We start from the raw sequence: 19,189 nt of genomic DNA on the forward strand, positions 1-19,189 counted from the left end.
CTTGGCCCCCTGCTGTTGTCTGACATCATTTTTCTGTGATGATTGGAAGCTCCCCCTTTTTTCCATTGACTTCTGTTTGTCTCCTGGTGCACTTTATGTCACAAAGTGGCAGTTATGTTAGTTAAGTTGGTGTGGGTAGTTAGGTTTTTTTGGTTTTCTTCCTGTTTTATTGATGGGTTTCCACTGTCTGTGTTCACTGTCTCTGTCTTCACCATGCCCGGTTGATTAGTAACCACTTGCACCTGGTGATAATTACCCCTGCACCTTTAAAAGCTTCTCTCTCTCCTTGTCAGTGCATCACAGATGAGTATTCAGAGAAGACCAAGTTGTCAGTTCAAGCTTTTGTCTCGTAGTTTTCCCGTTCATGGTAGTATTGCAGCAAGGCCGTCGTTTTGATTTCAGTTTTTCGCAGCAAGTCTGTAATTGTGTTTTCTAGTTTTCGCAGCTTGGCTGTAGATTTCTTTTCTGTGTTTTTTGAGGAGTTTTTTGAGCCTGTTTGCTCCTTCCCTGTGTTTAAGTCTGAAGTTTTATTTTCTAGTTTTCACAGCTTGGGTGTAGATTTCTTTTCTGTATTTTTTGAGGGTTTTTTGAGCCTGTTTGCTCCCTCCCTGAGTTTTGTTTTGACCTCTGGTCAACTTTTCATTTTTTGCTGATCCAAACAAATAAACCTTTTTGAAACCTGCTTCTGTTCTCCTGCAATTTAGTCCAAGATCTTGACTCCCGTCGTGACACTTTCTTCACATTTCCAGTTTCCTTAATTTTTCCTGAAAATTCCTGTGCGTTGCGTGAAGCGGTTTCCACCACTGATTCAGTCTCACACGCATCCTGAAATGTCAGCCCTTGTCTTGACAAAAGTGTCTTCATTTTTTAATCTCCTCACAAATCGCTCATGGAGAGCATCATTTAGGTGCGCACGGAAATCACAGTGTGCCGATAGTTGTTTCAATGCCCCTGTATAGTCAGCAATTGACTCACCATCGTGTTGATTTTTCTGAAAACAAAATCAATCTTTCCACAATTATGATGTGTTTTGGCTTGTAATGCTCACTCAATGCATCACAAAGCTGCTGGTATGTTTTTGTGCTTGGTTTGTCAGGACTAATCAAGTTGTTCAGTGGTCTGCATGCATCAGCTCCTTTTACTGCTAGGAACACACTGACCTTTTTGTCATTTGACACCGCATTTGCAAACGTCCACATGTCCAAACTTTCAAAGTAAAATTCAAAATCTTCTTGTCCTTCTCTGTATTCTCCAGTTGCTCCGATTTGAAATGCAGCCATGGCAACATTGTAGTCCCATCCCCTTTCACATTAGCTTCCTTGTTAGCTTCTTCTTTTAAGAGCTACAATTATTGGAATGTTCTTACCACACTTTGTGTCTCTTTCTAGGGATGGTCTTCATGAGTCCTTGTCGCCACTCTAAAGGGGACATATTATGCAAAATCAACTTTGTAACCATTTCAATACTTATATTTGGGACTCTGGAGGCCCTACCAGTCGCCAAAGTGTGGAAAAAGAATACTCAGTCATGTTTTCGTGGTCCCCCTTAGTGTAAGTATAGGCGATAAAACGCTCGATGTTGAATTCCCTGCGCTTATGACGGCAGCATGTGCATTTCACCGCGAATATTACTGCCCCACCAGTAAGTTTACTTCGCGAGCTCCACCTTAGTGGAGGACAAGTGTGCTGTTGGTGGCTGCACAGTGGAGCACAGTGTTTTACAGAGGATTTTATATATGAAGCTCATGTGCCGGATAAAGTCAGCAAACGTGTGTTCGTGTGTTCGCACCACTTCACATCAGACTGCGGCCAGCGGTCGCCGTATTTAGTCAGGGGACGTATTTCACCGACGTACAAACACACAAATTGTTAAGAAAAGATCACATAGAGGTCATAACTGACCATTCTGACAAGTCCTAATTAAAAATATTTGTTCAGTACGTCCTCCATGACCGGAGCACAGACTCAGTCTGATACAATCACATAAAGCAGCTGTTTATGCAGCTCGCCGCTGACTCTCTGTGCAGCGGTGCTACACTCTCTGTGTCACCGATAGCCTAAACTGCCGCTGGCGATCAGCTGCACTCTCTGTGTCACCGCTGATCTTCTGTTCCTAAGTGTTTTTAACTGATTTACAGTTGGACAGTGTTCGGCTCGATCCTTATGTAGGACGTCTCTACCTGTGACGCCACTCTCGCTGTTTTCTGCGCACGCTGCCATGTTGATATTGTCAGAGAACTAGTGGAGGGAGGGGGAGACGAATAGAGCTGTAAAGTGCTGTAAAGAGGACAAATCAGAAACCCCCTGGAAGAAGTGGGTGTGTGTTTGCCTGTGTCTCATTTGCATATAAAGGGACCATGCACGAAAACCGAGTGTTCTGAAAAGGGCGGGTTTAGCAGGGTTATTGAACTGCTATGATTCTTCATCCTTATGGTATTTTGACCAAGGCATGTCACTGACATGTTCATTAGGACACCAGGGAACTATTTTAATGGGGGAAATAGGGTATAATATGTCCCCTTAATATATTGGTGATGCTTGGAATTCCTTCAATGTCATTTCTGTAAGCATACCCTCTGATTTATACATGTTAAGACCTTTGAAGGGCAGTAAATGTATTTGCCTGCCACTCCAGGAAAGCCTGTGTGAATGTGTTTGCCATGGGGACTCTGCTTCAGCGTCGTATGGCAGAAGCGGCACATTCGCCCCTGCGTTTGAGGAGCCACAGGTTCCATGAGTTTTCTCCTCTTGGCAGCCTTTTCCTCCACTCTGTCCCTCGTCAGCTGTAGCTCACGCTGAAAGAATGCAGTCTGAGCAAATGCTTCAAAGGTCATCTTGGGGTCTGTCAGGCCCTCTGCAGAGTATGTCTGGAGACCTTTGTGGAACAGTAGTGGTAGCGTGTAGGGCCTTGTTGGTAAAAATGATGGACCGATGATCCATCATTTTGGTAGCGTGACATTGGCTGCCCACACGCATGACACGTTTTGGTCTGCCGTGGCTTTTGTTGCTGCTCCTGCTGCTGTAGCTGTTGCTGTTGCTGTTGCTGCTGTTGCTGCTCCTGCCGCTGTTGCTGCTGTTGCTGCTCCTGCCGCTGTAGCTGTTGCTGAATGTCCTGTAGCATTTGCTGTATTTTGTCCTCTGTCAATGGCTTTTCAGGTGGCTATTTGGGTCAGAGGCAGATTGATGGACCATGGCAGCATAGTCCTTGTCCACAAGTTTTACCATCTCTTTCTGCCCATGGTAGGTGTTTAGGAGGCTGTCTATAGCTGCCTTCATTGGTGACGGCCAGCGCTTGTGGTCCAAGACAAAGACTCTTCCACCTGTCTTAATCGGTCCGGTGCGGGCACTCTGTGGGGAGGACCTCAGTGGCAGAGGTGAAGTTTCTGGAACAAAGAAAAGCATTTTAAGAAAAAGATTGTTTTACCCATATATATTGTGGTGAGGTCCATGGCGTTTAAAATGTTGGCAGAAACTGGTATTGACTTACCCATTATAGCTGGATGTTCCATGCTTCCTTGGGACATCAGCTGTACATTACGGCTCCCAGCAGGGTGAAGCTGGGGTGGCTGGGCCACAGGTGCAGGAGTGGATGGGGCCAGGTTTACAGATGGTGTCGGGCCAGGGGGTGGAGGCACTGGAACCGGTACATCATCCTTCCCTTTTGACCTGTGTTTGTTTCAGTCTAGGGGAACTGGGCGGCACTCTGGCTCAATGTACTCGAGTCCAAATCTCTCTCCTGTGTACCTATCAGAGAGGCAAAGTAGAGGGTACTTCTCCTTTCCTGTCACTCTCTTTGAAGCAGAGTTCAGCTCCATTATGAGCAACAGATCAAAAACAGGCGGGAGGATCACATCTGGCTGCTTCAGGTCCAGTAGCCGCTTGTAGTTCCATCTTGCCACCCCTGTCATGCCCTGAGCCTGGAACAGTTCACAGGACACATGAGTCCCAGTAATCCACTGGGACTGATGGAAATGGTAACCCTCCTGCTGTGTCCCCCTGACAGGAATCCAGATGGGGACTTTCGCACCGTCACCAGGGACGTGGTTCAGCTGCAGAGTCCCCCCATACCTGTACAGGGTTCCCCAGGGAGCTGGGGGTCACTCAGGCACCCACGCAGAATGTGCACCCTCTGGATACGCCAAGTCTTCAGCATGGTATGTTTGAAGAGAGGTACATTGTTTGGGTCTGTGGTCAGGTGGAAATGTCGAAGAACTTTCTCCACTCTGTTGACTAGTTCTGCTGGCGCTGGGATCAGGGTTCTACAGTGTTCTCTGATATGCTGTTTTGTGGGATTTGGCGGTTGAATTCCACAGAACTGGTAAGCACTTGTCAGTTTCAGTAGGTCCTCCTGATCCACGACAGAGAAGGCAGAGGAGAGGAGTTGGCAGAAGGTGCTGTAGAGGGAATGATGCTCTGAAGTGCACTCCCAAGTAAAGCGCCTCATACAGCGGAACAGGTCCAACTTGACCACAATGTTGCGGTTGTAGTCTGTACAAGACGCACAAGTGTTCTCCAGAGCACCAACTGTGGCCTCGACAACGATGGACTCTGTCGTCTTCCAGGCATCCCAGTTAAGGCACTCTCCGTGTTGAAGGTCAGGGATTCTGAATGGCGCACAGCAGTCCCTGAACAGGAGGAGGGGAGTAGAATAAAAAAATGTGAAGAAGACGATTTCAATACTGTATTATAGTAGTGTGTATTGTACATGTGTTGTAGTGTAAAAGCTGTAACATAAATGTTATGACCGTGAAAGTGATTTGAACCAGTTTATTAGCTACAGATATTGCTCACCTGTCTACCCAGTGGTACTTGGCCTTTTCCACCCCAGCATCATCGTACCTCTTCGCTAACCCCTGGTACATAGGCGTAAGCGATTTCTCTGTTTTTGATTGCACCAAGACCCAGGAGGCGATCATCCAGTTCTTGTTCATGATGGCATAACTGGACATGGTGCCTGATGACAGGATCACTTTACGTGCCACTTTCCGGGTGTGGTCAGAGCGCACGACCTGTCCGAAAGTGCCCTGCATGAGCTTTGTGATCGCTGGCTGTTGGCGCCGATACTCATCAATGAGGCAGTCAGCTAAGTAGTAGGCAGAGACAGAGACTCCACTCCATCCCCCTGCGTCCTCATTATAATACTATAATGTATACATAATTACCGAGTGTTCTCTGCCCATAAACCCCAGCCTCAGCGTCCCAGATGTTCACAATGCTGCCGAGATATGCAAGGTGAGCTTGTTCATACTTAAGATGCAGCAGTTCGTTCACCTGGTTAGCCACGTCAGAGGGCGACTTGCCAGTGCGCCTCAGCTCATTTAGCACAGACTTACAAATGGCCTTCTTGTAAGTCAGGAATGCTGGCACAATGTTTGTGAAGCGCTTTGGCAGTTTCTCCAGCCACCGAGGACTGTCGGCAAACCACATCCGCTTACACATCTTGCAGCGAAGGCGCGGGGCAAGGATGTAGTACTGTCCTCGATTGCCGACAATCACTCGAGGCCTTCCCACACCGGCTGAGACGACGTCTGGCTTTGGACAACCATGAAGGCAAGGGAGTACATAATTATTCCTCAGTCTCACCATTATGCTACTCTCAGGTTTCCAGATGAAAAATGGATGGAGCTGGAAGAAGTTGCGGGATAGGAGAGTTGACACCGAGTCAATGAGTTCAGGCTGTGGGGGGAGACGCCATAGCGAAAGCGCGTGCCCTGGCTTGAGCATATGCTGAAACCCAGGCCACAGTCCCAGAGACTAGAGTTCTGTCCTCATCCAAATCTTCTGGTGATGGGAGCAGCTCCAACTGTTTATGTCCTGATCTGCTGCCAGTGGGGGAGCAAAGGCAGGGGGCTCGGCTGTGGCAAGGAGAACCAAAAACAAAGAATGTACTTAGTGAGATACAGTATTAGTTGGACATGGCCTGAACATGGCCGGAACACAGAACAAGGCCAGAAGATGGCTGGGACAATAAAAACACACAGAGAACGGTTAAATTCATGGTTCTGTTCAATTTTGGAGAGCAAATCATGGTGGCTCAATCCAACAGGCGTAGACTTTCACTGAACCTGTTTGTGTGGCAGGGGATGGTTGCACTTCAGCTGACAATGACGATGATGATGGAGCAGCAGCTGGCAGTGCACACAAAGGTTCATTAGTTTAGCAGACTCTCATTAAATAACAACCTTGAATGTTGAGTAAATGGAAAAATCAAGCACAAAAATGACATACTACACTCTACTAGTTCCTCAGTGCTCAGCATTGCTCTCTCCAGCTCTTCATCGTCATCCATCACTGTGGAACAGACAGAATTAAGAGTGCTGTAAAGACGACATTTTGGTTTACATAAGCATATGTTTTGTGGAGTTGTACTTGGATATAAATGAATGCAGGTAGAACATGTAAAAAAAAAAAACATGTAGGGCTTGTTCAGGTGCCTTCTGAACTAGTGGAGGGACGGAGGTTGAGTGCTTCATGAGGTACTGCTGCAGCCTGTGCATCTGGGACCCCAGAAAGCACTTGCTCTTCAGGATGAAGGCTGCATAGCCGTCAGCCCTGCTGTCCCACACCTCCCGCCAGGTGCTCTTCGAACGAGCGCCAAAGCCCACCAGCTGCTCATCCTCTGAGGCTGCTTTAGGGGGGGGCTGGTAGCTCACAAGGGATGTGAGGTTGCGAAAGCTGCAGGCATATCTGACAAAGGACAATATGCTGTCCTTGTTGTGTCCCTGGGTCATTGACACTCCTGCAGCCTCTTCTTTTTCCACATGTTGGATGAGGTAGATGGTGTACCCTACATCATTCTCCAAAAGCCACCGGAAGGATTTCCCCTTATACTTACCAAACTGCAGGATGTACTCTCCCAGTACCTCCGTCTTGTCTGAGGCATCCCCTCCCCTCACACGGACAACAGTCAGGGCATTCTCCCCCACAGCGTCCTCCCTCAGAGGTGCAGATTTGTCCTGCAGCGAAGGGTTGTCCTTAAGGAGCTTTGCTGCATCACTTGGTTGCTGAAGGAGGTACCCCCGAGGACCCCTACGGAAGGTCACTGTTTTCCTGCCAGGAAAAATGTTGTCTCTCTGCTGCATGATAGCCTGAGAGAAATCAAACAAATATTAGAGGTATAAAACATGTATATCTTTTCCAAGTTGTAAAAGGTTGAAAGCACTTGATTAGCCTTTAGGTTGAACACCATCATTTGAAGGTGAGGTGTTTACTCTCATTCATTGATCTGGTGAGGTGTGAAACAACTAGGACTTGAACTCGGGGTGTGAAGTCAGCAGTACAGGATGAAAGGAAAAACAACAAAGAGGAACGAGGGGTTGGGGGACAGCACTTATCATACTGTAGCATGCAGTTTTGTCATGACTTCACCACTTACATATAGTATTTTCTTGACAGTGGTGAATCATTATCATTCAAAAAAAAAGACAATTTTCATATTATAAACGATATATGTGCCATGTAAGCATTAATGATAAGTTTGACCGTACAAGTTAAGTCTCGCGGACACACACACACACACACAGAAACACACACACAGACTTAAACGAAAATATTAAAAACATATAGAGTATTTACGCGTGATACCGACACAAAAAACTAAGGTTTCTTACATACATTTAACCGACATCAAAAACGAAGGTTTATCACATACATTTCTGAAAAGTTACGCGTCTCGTACGAGATTCAAGCTGTAAATACGTAAATATCTGCACATTATTGATATAGTCCGTCATCAAAACATCTCTTTACTTATTTACTTACGTTTGTTTGTTGGATAAAACCAAGTATTCTGAGATGAATGTCGTGCGCTTCGGATCTCCAGCCGTCTTTCTCCAGCCTGTCACACTGAATGAAGAAGTGTTTTGCGTGAGGAAGGCGTGTTTACAGTAAGCGGGCAGGCACAACAGCGCCTCTCAATCAAACGTTTGAAAAGTGAGCAGGGTCTTTGAAGCAGTATGACCATGAGACAATCAGTCCAGATGGAGAATATTGTGGGCGTGGTTATATTGGAGGCATATTTTTGTGTAAAGTCCTTTTGCGGTTGCAAGATTGTTGGTTTCACCTGAGTCAAGGTGTGAAAGGGCATGGTTTGATAAACTGCTATTGTGTGAGTGTTGGAATTCATCTTTGTTGTTCCGTGTTGGAGTGTTGATCCTTTTTGGAGGAGAGCTCAGGACAGCATTGTAGGTGGCTGATAGTTGGTTGATAGTCTTAGGCCACCTTCTCTGTTGAGTGATGGGTTCTCCGGGTCGATGGCTTCTTTTAAAAGAACAAGCCTGACAGTGCCACCGAACGGTGGTTTAGTGCCTGCCTCTCAATCTAACGTTCGAAAGGTCAGCAGGGTCTTTGAAGTGGTATGGCTGTGAGACAATCAGTGCAGACAGAGAACATTGATTTGTCGACGCAAAATGAGGAACGCTTCACGAATTTGCGTGTCATCCTTGCGCCCCGGGATCTGCCATGTTCCAGATACCTCCTCTGTCCTAAATGTCTTAATTCCTGAAGTCCCACCTCCCAGCAGCGCAATGGAGTTTTCACTGGAAGGTTCTATATAATGTGTACGCAGGGTGCAAACACTGCATGTTTTCATTGGACTGTTCTATTGTACTCCTCTACAGGCATTGGCTGTTTGTGTTGCACCCTCCCCCAGACGGACTTGTCGCAGGCGAAGTTCAGTAGTTGTTGAGCATCATCTTGTCGACATCACGTAAGTTATGCCGTTTTTGTCTTCATAGCAGCAAATACCTCAGCACGATACAGCATTAGTGTTCTGTTTGATTTTATTTCTTTATTGTTGTTGTAAATGTCTTGAAATAATTTGACAAATATTCCGAGTAATATACTTTCGCAGTGTGTCCGCTTCGAGCCCTCCTCCAATGAGCTCACCCTTCGTCCTTCTGCTGCCGCGGTGGCCCTGGCCACAAAACACCGCCAGCAGACCACTGCCATTGTGAGGAGGACACAGAGGTCTGACGTCCATGAGGCTGAGGCGAGGGCTAGAGCCTGTCAAAAGGGGGACGTCTCTGACGAAATGGTGCTGGCTGAGACCGAGCTCGAGCTTGGCCAGTACTGGGGCCAAACCTTTCGGTGGCTGCTGGAAAACGATGTGGGGTACGTCGTCTCCATCTTGGCGTCCCACCAGAAGGAGAGAGAGGAAGGGATGACCATGAGAACGCCCCCCATGTCAAACAAGGACGCTCATGCCTCCTACGCAAGGCTTTTCCCACCCATGGTGACAGCCATTGCCAGGCGTAGGTTGTGCGAGAGCTCCAAGCAGGTATGGCAGGTCACTGCTTCCTGCAGCTGTTAGACCGTACAACAAACACTGCTCGCAGTAGACCACATATAACCAGGCTTCCACGTGCAATATACTGTCAATTTGCAATATACCTATACATATTCATACTGCAAATATCAAGTCCATACTGTGTATATTGTGCTGTTTATAAAGTCGACCTACATTCTATTTCTAACATATTTTTTGCAGTCAAAGTGTTAACATGTTTGTATGTTGTATTTTTCTTTTTTTGGTCATGCATGTTTATTACTTATTATCTTTATCTTTACTGTCTTGCTGCTATAACAATGCAAATTTCTCCTCTGCGGGACAAATAAAGGACTATCTTATCTCTTCAGAGTACAAATGAGGTGGATGACACGCTGTTGGGGTTTGGTGAGCACGCGCACCGTTCGTACAAGTCCTTGTACAATGCGAGGGACCGGGAGAGTCGAACGTAAGTAGTGTGTGTGTGTGCGTGTGTGTGTGTGTGTGTACACTGCATGTGTGTCTGTGTGTTGATTATGTGTGTTTTTCTTTGCTCTGTTACAGCTTTGTGGCTTGGTTACGCAAGCAAAAGAAGCTAGACGCTGGGTCCAGGATGGATACCTTCCAGAAGTATGTGCTGGCCCGGGACAAACAATCCGAGCCACAGCCAGGTAACTGCACTGCACTGTCTACAAAACAGCCTGTGCTTTCAACAGTACACCAGTGCTTCATCTGTGCATGTTGTCCTTTGCCACCAGGCACCTCCTCCTGCGACCTATCTGACGCTGAGATGCTTGCCGCTGCCGCCGAGGTCGACTCTCCCAGTAAGTGTACATTTTGATGTGAATTCACTTGTAATGCACTTGTAATGCATCGCCCTGACACTGACATGTGTTGTCAGGCACGTCCAGGGACACCCCAACAGCTGTGGTCCCCTCTTCCTCTCTCTCCTCCTCCAAGCAGCCACTGGAAGGGCCAGGGCCAGGGCCAGTACCGATGGCTCCTCCGAAACCTGTCTCTGGCAAAGAGGTATGTATGGTGTGCGTGCGTGCGTGTGTGTGTTAATGTGTGCCTGTCTGCTGCACACTCACTAACTGTGTCTCTGCTGTGTGCTGTGTGTGTTTCAGCTGCTTCCCGTCAGCTGGAGGCAGACGCTGCCAGAAGAGCAGCAGGAGTGGGTGGCCGGGCGCTGTTCAAGAGGGAACCCAACAGCGGGAAGGTGGTCCTCACCACGCCGCTCAAACTGTGGTGGCACCCTCCTGGCCCCCGGCCCCTCTACACACAGCTCCCCGCCAATGCTCACGCTTTCTTCCAGTGCCCCTTCTTTCTGTGGATGCCCTATCGGATGTGGGCATATCGTCTGAAGTGCCCTGCCGATGGGCGGACACTGATGGCCGCTGGACTGTACAAGACCGTCCGGAGGGTCTTGGACATGAGCGGGTGGTACTTCATGGCCACAGAGTACCTTGAGTGCCCCGCCTGTCACAAGAAGATTGTGAGCTGGTCACGGGACATCTTAGACCAGCTGGACCGGTGCGCACGTGGCTCCACTTCCCTCGAGTCCTTCCACCTGCACCAGTGCCGCTTCATTCCAGGTCATTCATTTTACAACACATTTACATCTTGTTTTTTCTTTCTTTCTTTCTTGCTCTTTTTTTATACATTGCTTCTCACTCACACTTTGCTCTCTTCCTTCACCTCTAGGTACATCTGCGAGTGACTTACACTTCCAGGTGTACCTGCTGGAAGCCCTGGTGCAGTGGAATGAAAACCGCGGACGAGCGGCAGTCCAGGGAGGTCAGCGATCAGCGCTGCGGTGCTACAGTGCCCAGCAGCAGCACGTGTTCAACCGGCTGGCCCATCGGCTCAAGGGGCTCAAGCCGGTTGTCGACTACACCCAGCCCAGGGAGTACACAGGTACAGAGAGATCAGTGACAGAGCGTTTGTTGCTGTTGTCTTATGAAATCTGCTCGTGTGTGTCTTGTGTATGTCTCTCACTCGCTCTCTGCAGGGGAACTCTTGGGGGTGGAGTATTTGTACGCCCAGACGGGCGCTGTGCTCCAGCAGTGTCCCAACGCTCCGGAAGGGACCGACGATGGCGACGGCGGCACACTGACCGACGAGGGCTCACATTTTTGCTGCAACAATAGCTGATGTACCGAGATCAAAACTTAGCTGATTTTCTCAAGAAACTTGCAGCGTCGCATCATGTGCCGTGTCTGTGTGTTGTCCTTTTTTTCAGGACGTCGTTGGGCCAGACGGTCACCCCGGTTTCCATCACGTGGTGGCCCTGGCCCACGGCCTCGTGGAGCTGCGTCACCACGCCTTTGTCACCGCTCGTCAGTCCAGGGAGGTTGTCGCTCTCTGGGAGAAGCTGACTGAGAGGGACAAGGCACCGGTGATCTTCCCCCGCCGCCACCAGGACAGGCTGGTCAAAGGTCGATTCAAGACCAGCAACCGGCACGCTCACACACCAGGAGTGGAGAGTGTGAAGCGGTACAAAGTCACTGCATTAACAGTTTTTTTTTTACTGCCTGCTATAGTCAGTAACTAACAAATTCTCCTCCCTCCCTCCCTCTGTCTCTCTCTCTCTCTCTCTGCAGTTTCGCCCTGGGTCAAGGTGCAGGAGCGGCACAGTCTCCTAAAGCCAGCAGGCTTGTTGAAGCCATCATGCTGGAGCTGTGCTGCATTCACACCCAGGACACCAGGACGATTGCCGGTGTCCGCATCAACCGCTGGGCTGGCATCATGAGGGACTATAAGCAGATCTGGCACAACGTGGTCAACTGTCCTGCCCTCATGGCGTGCACCCGCATCCAGCTGTATGATGTCAATCAGCGGACCCTATCGATGTGGTAAATCAATATGCTCGCAGCACTGATATGTGTGTGTGTGTGTGTGTGTTTGTTGTCGTGATTAATATCTTTGTCATGACAAATCATGCATTGTTTCTTGTCTGTTATTTCTTGTAAGGCACAATGAGAAGAGCAAGGCGCTGATGAGGGACACCATCACCGTCGCAGTTCTGGGGCCCAGCGCTCCCCAGACCGCAGCGGAGTGCCTGCCTGCCCCGCGGGCTCCGCTGCAGGACCCCCAACAGCAAGACCAGCCCCTTGAGCACCACGTGCCCGCGGATGCCTCGGGCCTGGCTGTCACTATCAGAGGGCCGCTGACCCCGGAACTGTTTGACCTCATCGTCGACCACCAGAGTGCCACCACCTCCTCAGTGTCAGCCACCAACACCACCTCCTCCTCAGCGGACACCACCACCACCTCCTCAGCGGACACCACCTTCGCAGCTTCGACAACAGCCACTGCTCCAACTGTCGCTCCAGCCATTCCCCACTCTACTGCCTGGAGGCGCCGGGTACACGCTGAGATGGAGTGTCGTGCCCAGGAGCTAGGGAACTTTGCAAAGCCCTACAAGAAGGTTCCCCAGTTCATGGCATAGAAAAGGTCCAGTATTTTATTGTCTCTGGTGTGGCATGTGACATAGGTCATAGTCATCTTCACTTGTTAGCTGTAAACAACTGGACTTGCTTGAGGTTATTTGAGGGTACTTTGCTTCTCATCCAAGAGGCTTCTTCCGTTCTGGCTGACAGGTGCAATAATCGAGGTGTTTAGCCCTCGTCTTCGGGGCACCTCCTCTGTTGAGTCATGGGTTCTCCACGTTGATGGCTTCTTTCAAAAGAACCAGCGTGACAGTGCAACTGAAAAGTGGTGAAGTGCCTGCCTCTCAATCCCCTTTTGCAAAGTGTGGAGGTTCTTTGAAGTGGTATGACCATGAGTCCATCTGTGCAGACAGAGAACATTGATTTGTCGACGCAAAATGAGGAACGCTTCACGAATTTGCGTGTCATCCTTGCGCAGGGGCCATGCTAATCTTCTCTGTATCGATCCAATTTTAGTATACGTGTTACCGAAGTAACACGTCCTGAAGGCAGTCACTGGGAGCTGCATATAGGCCTCCAGGTTCGCTGTGTAATTCAGTCGTGGTGCTGAGGCCGACAATTGCAGCGTCATCAGAGAACTTCTGCAGGTGACAGGAGGGGGAGCGGTAGGAGAAGTCTGCAGTGTACAGGCGGTCTTGTGTCAGTGAGAGCCCGCCTCAACCTGTACTGTGATGCACAGAAAAAAACAGTTTGAGCCAGTCTAAACTTTCAGTGTACAAAGGCTATCACTTTCATATGCACAGAGGTCAGACAGCACAAGATGAAGGTTAACAATAGCCTCGTCGTCAGGCAGAAATACATCTTATGGCACATGGCATAGTAATTTTCCATTACACCATGTCCCGGGATAGTCGCGGTCAGCCATGTCTCCGTGAACAGCATGACGCTGCAGTGACGGCACTCCCTCTCATGCCAGCTCAGCGCCGCTAACTCGTTCATCTTATTTGGGAGAGATCTTACATTTCCCATCATGATGGACGGGGGAACAGGTCTGAAGCGTCTCCTTCCCGCACGGTGCTGGGCTCCAGCGCGACACCCCCGTCGTCTCCTCCTCAGCCCACGGGGGACATCGGGTCGCTGCTCCAGCAGCACAGCTGTATAGTGGAGCGCCAAAAGCTGATCCCTACTGTAAACAATAGAGCCGTGGCTCCACACTGGATCCCCAGACACGGCCGGAAAGTGTAAAAAAACACAGCAACAGGGCCACAACAACCACGGTGTACTTGGTGCCCATGGTGCCCGTAGTTAAGTAAAGCAGACACGCTAAGAGAAGTAGGAAAAGACGGAGTCTAAAAGGAAAAAAGGCTAGAAAGTAGCAAGAGCTGCTGCAACAGGCTGCCACACGGGAGGCGCCATGTTGAAAGGATCAGTGATGACGATGAACTGTCTGCTATCGCGTGAGTTTTGGCGTTCATCTTTGCTGTTCTGTGTTGGAGTGTTGATCCTTCTTTTTGGAAGAGAGCTCAGGACAGCATCGTAGGTGGCTGATAGTTGGTGTCTTAGGCCACCTGCTCTTTTGAGTGATGGCTTCTCCAGGTCGATGGCTTCTTTCAAAAGAACAAGCCTGGCAGTGCAACTGAAAAGTGGTGAAGTGCCTGCCTCTCAATCGAATGTTTGAAAATTTTGGGGGGGTCTTTCAAGTGGTCTGACCATGAGACACTCAGTCCAGATGGAGAATATTGGTTTTCCGTAAGTGGGCGTGGTCGGGGGGTGGCTCAAACATGGGCAACGTAGGCATTGGTGGTTCAGTGGTAGAATTCTCGCCTGCCACGCGGGAGGCCCGGGTTCGATTCCCGGCCAATGCAGTTTACTTTTCCCTGGCTTCTCCCTACAGGTCACTGTGCATCCGTCCCTCTGTCATCATTTCAATTCTGGAGCTCAGCTGGTAATGCTTTGAGAGGCCAGTGTGAAGCTGGCAGGGGCAAGGTGGGCTTTTAGCCCTGTCACTGGTACATTTTCCGCATTACCGGAGCGCCAGGGAGACACTGCAATAGTCCAGGTGTTTCGAAAAGTGCCGAAAAACCGGCCTCTCAATCTAACGTTTGAAAAGTGAGCAGGGTCTTTGAAGCGGTATGACCACGAGACGATCAGTCCAGATGGAGAATATTGTGGGCGTGGTCATATTGGAGGCATATTTTTGTGTAAAGTCCTTTTGCGGTTGCAAGATTGTTGGTTTCACCTGCGTCAAGGTGTGAAAGGGCATGGTTTGTGTCAATGATGACGATAAACTGTCTGCTATTGTGTGAGTGTTGGAATTCATCTTTGTTGTTCTGTGTTGGAGTGTTGATCCTTTTTGGAGGAGAGCTCAGGACAGCATTGTAGGTGGCTGATAGTTGGTGTCTTAGGCCACCTTCTCTGTTGAGTGATGGGTTCTCCGGGTCGATGGCTTCTTTTAAAAGAACAAGCCTGACAGTGCCACCGAAAGGTGGTGAAGTGCCTGCCTCTCAATCTAACGTTCGAAAGGTCAGCAGGGTCTTTGAGGTGGTATGGCTGTGAGACAATCAGTCCAGACGGAGAATATTGTGAGACTATTGTGGGTGTGGCCATATTGGAGGCACATTTTTGTGCAAAGTCATTTTGCAGCTGCATCACTTGGAAAGATCTCCCACAAGTGAGGTGAGCATTTTTTGTGGCCTCGGAGGCCTCGTTGGCGCCCCATGTCACCTGTCAGTCGAGCTCCGGCCGTCATGTGAGAGCCAATGAAATCACTCCTCGCTACCAAGAATTCTACCAAGAATTGACCAATCGGGTGGCGCCCCACTACCAAGAATTGCGAGAACCAATCACCGCTCGTCATGGGCTACCAAGATTTGACCAATCGCAATCGGTATCGCTACCAAGATTTGAGAGACGCTATTTCGTCCAGACCGTCATCTTTTGCTGCATTTTACAGTAAGTTCCGTGCCACTCTAACGTTTCAAAGTGTTTATATCACATTGTTATATATGTTTATTATACAAATAAAAGTATACTCTGGTGCCAGTTAGCTAGCACACCCGGTAACGTTAATGATGAACGTTTCATTTATTTGCGTTGCATGTAACCTAGCTGACAGTGACAACATACGAACGACTGTAACATTAACAGACGGACAATTCTCCATTTTTTTTAGCTTTTTCACCTACCGATAATGACTGTAATTTATTTCAGTACGCTTACAACGGTCACAACTGTATGCTTGTTTGCATAGGAAATCGTGTAACGCGACTACACTGTTAATAACGGGCTGGCGACTTATCTTACAGTTTACCAACGTAATATTTGCTTTAATTACTTATTTAGATCAAAAAGAGGCCAAAACAGATATGTATAGATAAGTCAATATAGTTTGAGTGTTATGATAACTTATTATATTCTGTATTAAAGTATACAAACAGCTAAGAATTGCATTATTACATTAAGAAAGAAGATAAAGCATTTAAAATATAATATATAATATAAGAAACATATATTTTTAAGACAGATACTCTGTTAAAGTTGGAATGATTTTGTATTCAGACACATTGATCTTTTAATTTTATTTATATGTGCTTGAATCTTCACTGATATGTTTATAAGAGATTGATCAATAAAGTTTTGAATAGATATACACTTTATCTATGAAGAATAAATCACATTGTCATTTCATGAGAAGAGGTAACAAATATTTTATTCCAACTTTATGGGCAACAGTGAATACACAAACATACATTCATGTCCCCACACATTCATATATGCATAGGCCTACTTCTACTTTCACACATATGCATGCTTGCATCTATGCATTACTGAAGAAGACTGAGTGAAAATTCTATAAATGTATTTGCAGTAAGAGATCAGACCAAGCTTATTTTAACTGTTGTTTGTTTTCCAACCATAGAGAATGGATCCTAAATTTAGGAAGAGGGCTGAGAATGCGCTGGGCTATGCTGGATATGTGGTGGCATCAATGTCGGAGGAATCAGGAAGCTCTGATTCAACCTCGTCAATAAAAGAGCCTTGCTGAAGTATATTTCGCTGTATCCGGAGGGACGTTATGCCATTCAGTTCAAGATGGAGGCGAGATCCACAAGTCAGCGTAAACCAGCCACCTCCACACAGGCCTCCACCTCATCACAGCCCTCCACCTCACCGCGACCATCCTCAGTGCCTGTATCCTCCCTGCGGTCATTGTTGACAGGGAAAGGTGTGTCCCAGCAGAGCATCCACAAGTCTGTCAAGAGGCTGTTTATGCCACCAAAGTTTCATCCATGTAAGTATACAACTAGAAAAAGGATTCTGTGTAACATGGAGTTGTAGATGTTTTCATATTTGTAATGTATTCTGCTGTTAAGTGTAAAGGTTCCAATAATAATGACTTATATAAAACATGTTTAGATTGGAGGCTGTCTCACTATAGAGGCAACAACACTGTTCATTACACTGTTTATCTGTGTCCTTCCCATAGCAGCTGTACCTGTGTGCCCCCCAGTTTGTGAGGACAGTGGGAGACCTGCTGGATCTAATCCCAGCCTTGGTCCCCAGCTTCAAACCGACACTCCTCAGACCTCTCAGGATGTGGAAATGCTCTGCACTCATCAAGGTCAGAGGTCAAAGCATGTCCTAATCAAACTGTTGCATACTTAAAAGACAGATGCATAGCAGTCTAAAACTGCTAAAAGACAGATGCATAGCTGTCTAAAACGCATTGTTAGTGCATACTTGTTTTATCCATCATAACAATTGCTCTTTGCTTAAATGTGTTCTAAATTAGCTCCCCAGCAAGATGCTCCTAGTGTGGCAGAGGAACAGCCTTCAACATCATCATGCTCCACCAGTCATGATGTAGGTTAACATTTTGATGATGTTTTTAACTTCTTTCGGGTTACATCTGTAATAAATAGGCGTAATATTTGAAAATACTTTCTTTCTTTTTTTATCACTATTTTGTTTAATGTAGGACTCTGTTGGACCAGACAACATTGAGGGCTTCCAAGCTGTCCAGGACTTGACGGGACACTTATTTACATTAAAAGACCACAGTCTATCAAGACACAATCTCTAAAGGGAGATTCAGGGCCACAAAAAAAAATGTTGCACCTGGTGTAGAGAGTACAAAGCGGTATGTATGACAATGCTACATACTATTATATAATGTCTTTTATGAACACTAATGCTGCCCATACCTTTGCAGATGCTTTGCAGGAGGGAAAAGCCCAGCACAGTGGCCTGACTGCAATCGTGTGTGTGAGGCACTTTTTATTCAACTTTGCGAGGAGTATCGTGGACCCAGGCGCATTGATGGAGTCAGGAAAGAGCGTTGGAGCCTTGTCACCAAAGCATATCTTCACATCCGCCAAGTCATTCTAAATAATGCCATGGTGATGGAGAAGACCACCATCCAGCTCCCGGTGATGAATACTGCAACCATCGCTAGTTGGTGAGTTAATAAAAGGGAATAACATAGTATCTGTGCTCTGTTCTGTGTAGATATATTGCATATATATGATACACTATGGTATACAAACAAATGTATACTTTGAATATTTTTAGGTACAATAAACTTCAGAAAAAGCAGGAGAAGAGCATGCTGGAGCAAGGCCTGTCTATTCCAAAGAACACTAATGTGAGCCCAGAGAGCTTGCCTCTTGCAGTTGTGAGGAAAGACAGGCCCTGTGTCCCGACCAGCAGTGTGGCAAATCCCCACATCTTTGTCCTGCCCTCTAACACGGCAGGGACCGCGCAGCTGAAACAGCGACGGAACCTGCCAGTGACTCCATCTGCAATTCGGCCACCATTCCTTGCAGCTCTCGATCAACCTCTTCATCCTCCCCAGCCTGTACCACAACCTCTCCTGCTTGCACCACAACCTCTCCTGCTTGCACCACAACCTCTCCTGCCTGCACCGCAACCTCTCCTGCTTGCACCACAACCTCTCCTGCCTGCACCACAAGCAGTACTTCGGAAATTGGTACTGCCAAGCCACAGCCACTACAACTCTGGCTGAGTGGAAGGCCTCATTTGAAGCCCGGGGTTATGGCAAAAGGAAAGATGCACCACCACAGTAATTTTGTATTTGTATTGTATTGTATTTGTCTTCACTTATCTAATATTATATATATTCTATTCTAGTTTGTTGTGTTAATAATAATCTATTTTATTTATTCGATTATATTCTGTTGTGGTACTATGTGTGTGTGTATATAAGGTATTCTGTTCTGTTTTATATGTATATATTATTGTATATTGCTATTTGTTATCTGTTATATACACTGTTTCACTGGAGTTGCATTATTGTTTACATGTGTATATATTTATTAGAATGCTCACTCTTTTTTTTACTGATTTTATTACTGCACTGGTTGTTTTTATTTGTTTGTAATAAATTTGTATTCAGATGGCTTTGTCCATCAAGTGTTATTTTGCATTCAAATACAATATACATTATAATATAAGATAATCCTTTATTAGTCCCATGCACAGGAGGAAATTTTCACACACACCACATGGGGGGG

The 19,189-nt window shown here is 47.3% G+C and overlaps 2 protein-coding genes and 2 non-coding genes across 7 annotated transcripts; 2 read left to right on the forward strand and 2 right to left on the reverse strand.

Moving 5' to 3' along the window:
- Positions 1–3,077: 3,077 nt before the first annotated feature.
- On the reverse strand, positions 3,078–5,148 carry LOC122785417. The gene is made up of 3 exons (XM_044051193.1): positions 4,791–5,148; positions 3,487–4,624; positions 3,078–3,382 (listed from the first exon to the last, which is right to left on the reverse strand). The coding sequence occupies exons 1-2, from the start codon at positions 5,027–5,029 to the stop codon at positions 4,045–4,047; spliced, it is 819 nt and encodes a 272-aa protein (XP_043907128.1). The 5' UTR covers positions 5,030–5,148; the 3' UTR covers positions 3,078–3,382; positions 3,487–4,044.
- A 7,941-nt stretch (positions 5,149–13,089) lies between these two features.
- Positions 13,090–13,195, reverse strand: LOC122785935. Its single transcript, XR_006362376.1, has one exon. It is a non-coding gene; the product is annotated as a U6 spliceosomal RNA (small nuclear RNA).
- A 1,255-nt stretch (positions 13,196–14,450) lies between these two features.
- On the forward strand, positions 14,451–14,521 carry trnag-gcc. Its single transcript has one exon. It is a non-coding gene; the product is annotated as a tRNA-Gly (tRNA).
- Positions 14,522–15,363: 842 nt separating this feature from the next.
- Positions 15,364–18,814, forward strand: LOC122784818 (vegetative cell wall protein gp1-like). Of its 4 annotated transcripts, XR_006362225.1 has the most exons (7): positions 15,364–15,608; positions 16,576–16,947; positions 17,143–17,277; positions 17,449–17,519; positions 17,635–17,796; positions 17,869–18,114; positions 18,228–18,814. XR_006362225.1 is itself a non-coding variant. In XM_044050176.1 (3 exons), the coding sequence occupies exons 2-3, from the start codon at positions 18,053–18,055 to the stop codon at positions 18,679–18,681; spliced, it is 516 nt and encodes a 171-aa protein (XP_043906111.1). In that variant the 5' UTR covers positions 17,719–17,796; positions 17,869–18,052; the 3' UTR covers positions 18,682–18,814. The 4 variants fall into 4 exon arrangements, 1 of the variants encoding a protein (XP_043906111.1); XR_006362224.1 differs by having other exon boundaries at positions 15,364–16,947; XR_006362226.1 differs by having other exon boundaries at positions 15,364–16,947; positions 17,146–17,277.
- The last annotated feature ends 375 nt before the right edge of the window (positions 18,815–19,189 follow it).

This window comes from Solea senegalensis, linkage group LG19, assembly GCF_019176455.1.
Source record: "Solea senegalensis isolate Sse05_10M linkage group LG19, IFAPA_SoseM_1, whole genome shotgun sequence".
In the NCBI taxonomy this organism is placed as follows: Eukaryota; Metazoa; Chordata; class Actinopteri; order Pleuronectiformes; family Soleidae; genus Solea; species Solea senegalensis.